The 10,100-nt window shown below is 36.3% G+C and overlaps 1 protein-coding gene across 1 annotated transcript; it reads left to right on the plus strand.

Moving 5' to 3' along the window:
- The first annotated feature begins 965 nt into the window (after nt 1-965).
- LOC116876186 (cytosolic phospholipase A2-like) lies at nt 966-1,667 on the plus strand. Its single transcript, XM_032872174.1, has one exon. The coding sequence runs from the start codon at nt 966-968 to the stop codon at nt 1,665-1,667; it is 702 nt and encodes a 233-aa protein (XP_032728065.1).
- Nucleotides 1,668-10,100: the final 8,433 nt, after the last annotated feature.

Raw genomic sequence — 10,100 nt, forward strand, 5'->3', positions numbered from 1 at the left:
GAACAGCTCAGGAACAGAGAAAAGAATTCTGTAACAGAAAGGGTAGATTGATCACACTGGTATAGAATCAGTTTGACCCCATGTGGGATCAGTCTGGAGAGAACTGGGTTGAGTTTGATGAGGGGGAAGCAGCAGACATTCTGGAAGCAGTTTCTATGCTTTTTGAACTACTGTGATAAAAAAAAACAGAGAAAATCAAGAATTTTAAGTTTTTCTGTATGTATTTTGAGGGGATCTCCTACTCTTGTGCCACACAACGGCTTCAGTATTTTGTCAATATTATGAAGGGCTAATGATTCTTTTGACTGTAATGTCATGCTGAAATAGGTCACAAAAAAAGCCAACTATGTTCAAGCAACATTGTTTTCAAATTTTGGTTAGTTTCACAAGACTTATTATTTCCACAAAGCTACTTTAATCCCAGATCTAATATTCTGTTCATCAATGATAGTCTAACTCAGATGTCACCTCCTCCATGAAGCCCTCCTTGGTCTTCCTATTAAGATTCAATTCTCCTTTGTTGTAGTCGTTAAAGATGACACATATATTCTAGTTCTCCTGCTTCCAGGCAGGTGCTGTAATCACACTTGTTAATCCCCCTTGAAGTCAGGCTGGCCAAGTAAGTTATTTTGACCCAGTGGAATGTGGGCAGAAGACTATAAAAGCCAGTGCAAAATTTTCGTGTTTTCCCACCCTCACTATTTACCTTGCTGAACACCAGTCACATTCCTGGGAGCGGAAACTCCCTTAGGCTGGGCCCAAGAGTGAGAAGATATGGAGCAGAGCCCCCAGTGAACCCATAATGAGCACATAATGTGCATCAAAAATAAACATGTCGTTTTGGACCATTAAGATTTGGGGCTGTTGAGTAGTCAAATTGTAGTGAAGCATGGTATAAACTTCTCAATAATTCTGTGGTGGGAGAGAGGAGAGACTCAAATAAGTAACAGCCCTGGGATCAAAGGATGTTTCTGGTGGAGCACCAGTATTTCCACAAATTCACGGTGGTGGTGTTACGTGCCACCAAAGTGACCAAGGGGGCCTTCAGTGACATGCTTGACACTCCAGATCCATATGTGGAACTTTTCATCTCCTCCACCCCTGATAGCAGGAAGAGAACAAGACACTTCAATAATGATATAAACCCTGTGTGGAATGAGACCTTCGAGTTTATTTTGGATCCTAACCAGGAAAATGTTTTGGAGGTCACACTAATGGATGCCAATTATGTCATGGATGAAACTTTAGGGACAGCAACGTTCCCCATTTCCTCTATGAAAGTGGGAGAGAAGAAAGAGGTTCCTTTTATTTTCAACCAAGTCACTGAAATGTTTCTGGAAATGTCTCTTGAAGTTTGTTTGTCCCCAGACCTCCGATTCAGTATGGCTCTGTGTGATCAGGAGAAAACTTTCAGACAACAGAGAAAAGAAAACATAAAGGAAAACATGAAGAAACTCCTGGGTCCAGAGAATAGTGAAGGTTTATATTATACACGTGATGTGCCTGTGGTCGCCATATTGGGCTCAGGTGGAGGCTTCCGAGCCATGGTTGGATTCTCAGGTGTGATCAAGGCCCTGTATGAAGTGGGAATTTTAGATTGTGCTACCTACATTGCTGGTCTTTCTGGCTCCACATGGGCAAATAAAAAGAGATGCAAGATACCTTAGTACACAGAAGAGGAAAAACAACTTTTGAATGTAGAAATGGAATGTTTCACTGATTCACATCTGATTATCAAATTAATCCTTTATATGCACTTAAGCTCCGCTAAATTTGGAGAGAGATGTAAAACATGTGTACATAAAATATTTGTATACCATAGTTTTGTCTTTTCACAAACATTTAGGAAACATGGTCAAAGAATCTACCTTGTACTTTTTAGTTTGCCTGACCCACAGAAGCACATTGAAAGTCAAATATTAGAAAAAATAATAATAAAATAAAATATTAGTTCTTCCTCAAAAAAAAAAAAAAAGATTTGGGGCTGTTTGTTATGTCAGCATAACCTAGCATTTTCTAACAGATACATGATGTCTATGAAGCTCTCTAATGGAACTCATCATTTCCCATTTCATAATTAAACTTACCAGCAAACATTTCTTATCTCATATGCAATGTGTACTTTAAGAGCAGTAGTATTATCTTTATACCTTTTATTATTTCCCATTGTGGTGACAACATCAAATGGATAAAAAATTAGTGAATGGATAAATATGAAGTAGAGATTTTACTTATTATAACTATTACTTATAGCTATCTATTTTTACTCTGCCAACAAAATTATGGTCAAAGCTCTACCTGGTGTTTTCCTAAATTTCTTGAGTTTTTCTAACTAATGCCCTATACCTATGAATCTCCATGATCTTCATTTAAAAAAATAGTTGCTGAAGTCACCCACTGAACTGATCTATACTGAGACAACCTTGCAGAGATGATTATGTTACTGTCCTAGCATGCATAAAAGCAATAAAGGAAAGACCATTTCAAAGTAAATCTTAATGAACATAAGAAATGCTTACTAAAGCAGAAATCTGTAATAGCCTCTTGAGTATACCCAAAAGAATGAGCTTTAAAAGAAAGCATAAATGTAATAAACTCGCTAATAATTCAATGGTTTCAAGATTATGATTCAAACGTCTGATTTATAATTTAACACAGATCTTTTAGTAAATAAAATAAAATTGGCAAATTGAACCTAACTTGATTATTGTATTCAAAAATAACTTTTTAGTGATGAATGTCATGCATCAGCTGAAGTTTTCCTTTTCTTGCTGAACAAACCAATTAAAACTAAATCTGTAGAAAATCAGAGTCCCTTAGGGTCAAAAAGTAAAATTGCTGAAGAAAACAAACTGAGGGTTGCCAGAGGGGATAGGGTCGGGGGATGGGCAAAATGGGTGAAGCGGAGTGGGAGATCCAGGTTTCCAGTTATGGAATGAGTTGTAGGGATAATAGGTACAGCATAGGGAATGTAATCAATGGTATCGTAACTGGAACCACATTATATGATGACAGATGGTAGCCACACACAGCCTACACAGTGGTCAAACAACTATGTTGTGAGTCTAAAACCAATGAACGTTGTATATCAGCTGTACTTCAGTTGAAAAAAAAAAAAGAGTACAATTTCTGCTTTAACTTAGTCTGCTTATAAAGATAAAAGTTCCTCCTATTAAAGGTGAAACGTAGAGAACAGACCAAAACAATATGGAAAATAATCTCTTGTTACCTAGAGTTTAATAATCCCAGAGCCACGCTTTCCTTTTCTGGAACAGAAATAGATGAACATTGCCTCAGATAGCCATTATTCAGAAAATTTTTCCCTGCAATAATAACAGTTGAGTTTTTAGAGTTTCTATAACTTGCAATAAATAAGAAAATTTTCAACTGTTCCTGAAATAACAATTTTAAAAAATATGACCAGATACTCACCTTTAATCTCTTCTTAGGTTTCCTTAAGTTATTGGACCTCCCAGAGAATTTGGAGTCAGTTTGGGGATAATGGGTCTTACTTCATCTTGTGATCAGTTTTTGTGCCTAGCAGATGCCATGCCCAAATGGATCCCCATCTTCAACCAAATGCTGGTGTTTCTTCAGCCTTATCTGGTAAGATGATAAAGGGATGGTCTTGAGGGGGGAGGGGCGGGAAGAATATGAAAACACTCATTGAAGCCAGACATAATTCTTGTATCAGGCATTGTTGTCAAGATCCTGGCCTAATGCCACAAACCACGTATTTATGCAATGAAACCTTCCCCAGTAACTAGTCCTGCCTCTACTACCAGTACTATTTGTATCCAGCAGAAGAAAGAGCAAGTTAGGAAGGAAAAAAGAGGGAGAGAAACAGGGAATGACACAGGCCTGGACTTTGCGGCCACACATTTCATCCAGAGTGTTCAGTAGAGCCGGTTCTGCTTAATTGGTTGATGTTAGATGCTCGATGATGGAGTGCTGGATTACCTAAAACAGCCTGGGACAGAAAAACAGAAACCACCAAATACAGGTGGGGTTTGTGAATCAAAACAAAGATAGTACAAGGGATGCCTGGGTGTCTCAGCCGGTTAAGCATCTAACTCCTGATTTTGGCTCAAGTCATGATCTCAGGGTTGTAAGATCAAGCCTCATGTCCAGCTCTGCAAGAGCATGGAGCTTGCTTAAGATTCTCTCTCTGCCCCTCCGGCCCTTTTCCTCTCTGAAACACACACACACACACACACACAGCACTAGCTATGGATTTGCATTATTTCCTAATTCCAAAAGGTAGAATTCTAAAATCAAAAGTTTACTGAAAGCAATTTAAATATCTTCCCTTTGAAGCATACAATTAAAGAAATATAAATAGAAGTCATGGAATAGAATAAAATATTTGCAAAACACATACATAGTAAGGGGGTTGTATCTAAAATAAATACGTAGGGGGGGAGCCTGACTGACTCAGTCAATAGAGCATGTGACTCTTGATCTCAGACTTGTGAGTTCAAGTTCCATGTTGGGTGTGGAGATTACTTAAAATAAAATAAAATCTTTAAAAATAAGTAAAGAAGATAAAGTCACAAGTCAGTAATAAGAAAATAACTCAATAAAAATAGATAAAATATTGTAATAAAGAAAGATACAGATGGCATAGCACCAAAAACTGATGTTCATATCACTAGTTATTGGGAAAATGCAAACTAAAAGAACAATGAGATGGGACTATACACCTATTAGAATAGCTAAAACTTTAGAATATGACAGGCAAGGATGTGGACAACTGTAACTTTCACAGAGAGCACATAAGAACGCAAAATGGTACAGCTATTTTGGAAAACAATTTGGCACTTTTTTCTACTTAAACATGCAGTCCTCATACTAATCACAATCTTAACCCCTGATGTTTAACCAAGACAAGTGAAAATATATGTCCAAAACAGAGACCTGTACACAAATATTCAGAGTATCTTCATTTGTAATAGCCCAAACCAAGAATAACTCAAATGTCGGTGGGAAATGCATGGATATACACTGTATAATGAAACACCACTCACCAATAAAAAGAAACAAGTACTGACACTTGCAACAACATTGATGAATCTCAAAATAATTTATGCTGACATAAATTATTGAATAATAATTAAAGCTGACATAAAAAGCTACATACTATAGGATTTCCTTTACATTCCAGAAAAAGGCAATGCTACAGGGACAGAAATCAGGTCAGTGGTTCCACGGGCTGGAAGAGAGGATAGAGTATTGTCTATAAGGGACATAATGGAAGCTGTTGGAATGATGGAAATATTCTATGTCCTGATTGTGGTGATCATGCATGACTATATAATATACTTTTGTCAAAATTTATATAACTATACAACTTAAGAGAATAATAGGTTCTGTATGTAAATTATACCTCAATACATCTGACTTCTGAAAAACACAAACAAGTATGTTCGGTAGTGGAAGAAAAACTTTGCTTAAGTGTTTAAGCTTTAAAGTAAAAATTAAAAAGAATCCTTTATATGTTATACCTGCCTCAAGCTCTACTATCACTTATGCTGGGAGACTTAATCACTTTCCTCTGCCTTTAGGAGTATTCCAGTAGAAAAAAAATTAAGGGAAACGACCATATTCTGTGTAACTTTCCATGCCTGAAAGGAAAGTTTTTCAGTAGCTTTTCATTAGGGATAGAAAAGTTTTCTTGTGTACCCATAAAATATCTGGGTTTTATGTATCTGAATGGTGATTATTCTGAGTTGTGTTAAAAGACCCTGTATTTATGGGATGCCATATAAAAAGAAATAATACAGCTATCTTCAGGTGTTGACAGTATAAGGTAGATGTCATTGCAAATGTGTTACTTTGAAGGAAGTGGCTCAATTATGAACAACGATGCTAGGGTAAGAAGGTCTTTTTAGGTTGGGAACAAAAGGCAAAAACAATAAAGTAAAATTTCATAAATATGGATATCAACATTTAAAATGATTAGATGTCACAATTCTGAAAAATAAAATGACAAATTGGGGAGAATATTAGCAAACCATGAAATGAACCAAGAGTTAATATATTAAGGGCTCTTACATAACTCTAGAAAGAATAAATTAGTACAGATGAAAGCAAGGGGTACGAAGTGATGGTTCAGAAAAGACTAAATCAAATGTTCAAAGGACAACAAAAATTTTTTCATCTTGATTAGTAATAAAAAGAGTGCAATTTTTATCTATCAAATTGGCCACAATTTTAAATGAAAATGACCCATATGATGTAAGAAAATGGCACTCAAACATTGTTTGTTGCCATGCAAGTTAATGCAAATATCCTGAAAAACAGTGCTAATATGTAACAAACTCTTGAAAATGTCTGTCTGTTTGCCTCAGCAATTAAAGAAGTACTGATTTTACGATCAGAATAATAATATACCCATGTAGGAAAATATCTAGCTACATGGGTATTCATCTTCATAATTCTGATAATTGTGAACTGGAAATAATCAGAGGGTCTATTTAAATAAATTATACATACAATGGGACTACCATGCAAATATTAAAATAATGTAGAAAAATACATTATGAGACATTTAATAAGAGACAGGTGGAATATTACAGACATTAAAATACAAAAAGTTCTATTCCATTTATTACTTTATTTTCAAATGAGGAATAGAAAGTATACAAGATAAGTCTGGAACATTTTGTCATGTCAAGAAGTCAAGAAGCTGTTAATGACTACTAAGGTGTTCGTAGGACTCTGAAACGAGCTAAGACTATTTGCTGCCAAAATGTGGGGAAAATTGAGCATGCGTAAACACAATATCTGCAATGGATTTAAGGATCAAATATACTTAAATCCATGAGTCTGTAGTGCTAGAAGGGAGAAAATCCCAGTTACTTTAGAAGAGGTTACAAAACCAACTCATTATTTTCCAAGGGGGGAAAAATCAAGAATTTATTATCTTTCTTAGGTAAAATGTAATTCAGGATACTCAAAAGATTAATAGAAGATACTCTTCATGTATATAAGTACTTAGAGCATGTATTGTACTTATTCATATAAGTACTTCTTTATAGACGTAGTCTAGCTAATCAATGAAGAATGATAGAATTAGAATATCATTTTTCAATATCTAGTAACTCATACTTCTAGGCAATTATCATCAATAACTGCTAACATCACAATAAAAAACCAACCAAGTGCCATGTACCAGTAATTTAAGAAAACATAGAGAAAGATATGTTGAGTAACACCATGGGGATGTTATCAGAAAAAAACAGAATATAAGAAATTCTACATTAAGTAACACTTTCAACAAAGAAATTGGGGGGGGAGGAGAAATGTAAGAAAATATCATAGAATAAAAGACAATTAAGATATGTCCACCTAACCTGGATCTTAATTTGAACAATAAGAAAAACAAGAAAAAAGTAAATGAGAAAAACATTCATGAGACTATCAGAGAAATCGGAACACAGACTAGATATTTGATGATATTTAAGTATTATCATTAACTTTTTAAAATGTGACAATGGTATTATAATTATATTTTTAAATGTCTCTTTTTGAAAATACATACTATATATTTATGAATAATAACTATGCGATGCCTGAGATTTGCTCTAAAACAATTGGTGGGTGGAAGTGGTACTTGAATGGGGGTAAAGTTGAAGTTGTATCAGAATTAATAATTACTCTTCAAAGATTGTTGATGGATACATATGTTTTTTATACCACTGTCTCTACTTTTATGTGTACTTGGAAGTTTTACTATGTTTTATTCTTATTATAAAGGGCAGATTGAATGTTTCAATTTCCTACTATTCAATGTAAAGAGTACTCTTTAATTGTCAAATTGTATTGCCACAGAGCCCACTTTTTCCCATTTGTGGCAGAAACTGTCTGCTATTAATCTCTCAATTCTCAATACCTATTTTCTTTTTCCCTAGTAAAAAAAAGTTTTGGCTTGGAACGTTCCCAGCTTCTCTTGCAGCTAGATGTAGCCACGTGACAAATACTGCAAAGGATGTGAAAGCAAAAGCAATCTGTGCAACTTCTGGTTTGTGTCCACCCCTCCCCACCCCCTTCCAGCTGATGGAATGTTCACAGAAGAAGCGGTGACCCAACTCTGACCATGCAGATGAGGGTAACAGCCTGGGAGGTAGGAGGAGCATCTTTCCTGCCAAAACCTCTCTTCACTATTCAGTGTATTTTCCAAGAATTTGAAACAACTCCACCAGTTACTTCCCCTCTGTACTTGTGACAATTTAGGTCAGAATAGAGATAACTGAGTTCCCCATCACTATAGTATTTACAGAAGACCTGTTTCCTTATGGGATGAGACTCAGCTACCTTCTCCTTCTTAGAAGATTAATGTGAATTTTCTTTCACATATGGTAGAAGGAGCAGAAGAGTTCAGATAGTAGTTGTTCTTTGTTTCTTTCTCTTTTTTTTAGATTTTATTTATTTATTTGAGAGAGAGAAAATGAGAGAAAGAGTACAAGCAGGGAAGCGGTAGAGGGACACAGAGAAGTAGACTTTCCACTGAGCAGGGAGCAAAACTCAGGGCTCCATCCCAGGACCCTGAGATCATGACCTGAGCTGAAGGCAAATGCTCAACTGACTGAGCCACCCAGGTGCCCCCATTCTTTTTCTTTTAAAAATTTCTTTAGAGACAACACACGCATGACATGATCAGAGTATGGATTTGATGAAAGTTTCATACATTTGAATATATTTATATTAACTTGATTGTAGATATTTTAGAGAGGTTAGAAGATTAGGCTTCTAAAATAAAGGTTGTAAGGGTGCTTGGGTGGCTCGGTCAGTTAAGCTTCCTACTCCTGGTTTCGGCTCAGATCATGATCTCATGAGTCCCGGGATTGAGCCCCACATCAGGCTGCAAGCTCAGTGGGGAGTCTGTTGGAAGACTCACTCCTCCCCCCCCACCCAACTGCTCTGGCACATGTTTGTGTTCTTTCTCTCTAAAATAAATAAGTAAATCTTTTTTAAAATTAAAAATAGGGGCACCTGGGTGGCTCAGTGGGTTAAGGCCTCTGCCTTTGGCTCAGGTCATGATCCCAGGGTCCCGGGATTGAGCCCCGCATTGGGCTCTCTGCTCAGTGGGGAGCCTGCTTCCTCTTCTCTCTCTGCCTGCCTCTCCGCCTGCTTGTGATCTCTCTCTCTGTGTCAAATAAATAAATAAAATCTTTTAAAAAAATTAAAAATAATAAATAAAGTAAAATAAAGGCCATAAATTGTTACTCAAATCATAAGTAAAGTTAGCCTGCCATAAATTGTTGGTAACATCATGAGAAATTATGGTACTTAGTGGTAGAGAGTAGACTCTGAAAGTCCCTAAGGTAAGAAAATTCAGTGCTCTAGTGGAAAAATTGGCCTTAGAACAAATTAATATTTGCATATTGAGACAAAATGTGAAATATTAATAAATTATATCCTGAAGCACATTAAAGGAAAAATAAGCTAGAAAAAAAAATTGTATAGACTCTGGAGCTCAACTGGCTTCATTTAAACCCAGCCCTGTCACTTTCTTTTGATAAGATTGTCTTATCTACCTGACTCAAGATTCAGTTACTTAACTGAACCTCTCTCTGCTTCAGTTCTTTCATCTAATTATTGGAGATAACATTAGTTCATGCTTTATAGGGTTGGGTTAGCTGTTGTACATTGAATTGTCCCCCAAAAATTCATATGGTGAAGCCCCAACCCCTGTAACCTCAGAACTTACCCTATTTGGAAAAATAGGAAAAATCATTTTGGAAAAATCATCATGGCAGATATAATTAGTTCAGATGAGGTCATATTAGAGTCAAGTGGACCGTAATTCAATACAACTTTTTTTAAGGTTTATTTATTTATCTGAAAGAGAGAGAGAGAACATGCAGGGAAGGGCAGAGGGAGAGGGAGAGAGAGAAAAGCAGACTCCACTCGATCCCACAACCCTGAGATGATGACCTAAGCCAAAAACAAAAGTCAGACGCTTAACCAACTGAGCCACCCAGGAGTCCCTGATTGGTGTTCTTACATAGAAAGAAACTTGAAGAGGGTCACACGGAGAGAAAACATGTGAAGACTAAGCAAGAGGTCAGGATGAGGCTTCAACAAGCTGAGGAATG

This window comes from Lontra canadensis, unplaced genomic scaffold (assembly GCF_010015895.1).
Source record: "Lontra canadensis isolate GAN:19392208 unplaced genomic scaffold, GSC_riverotter_1.0 scaffold44, whole genome shotgun sequence".
Taxonomy (NCBI): Eukaryota; Metazoa; Chordata; class Mammalia; order Carnivora; family Mustelidae; genus Lontra; species Lontra canadensis.

What these genes read in the sequence shown, in the direction of transcription:
- LOC116876186 (XM_032872174.1), top strand. Translation starts at nt 966, where the DNA reads ATGTTTCTGGTGGAGCACCAGTATTTCCACAAATTCACGGTGGTGGTG.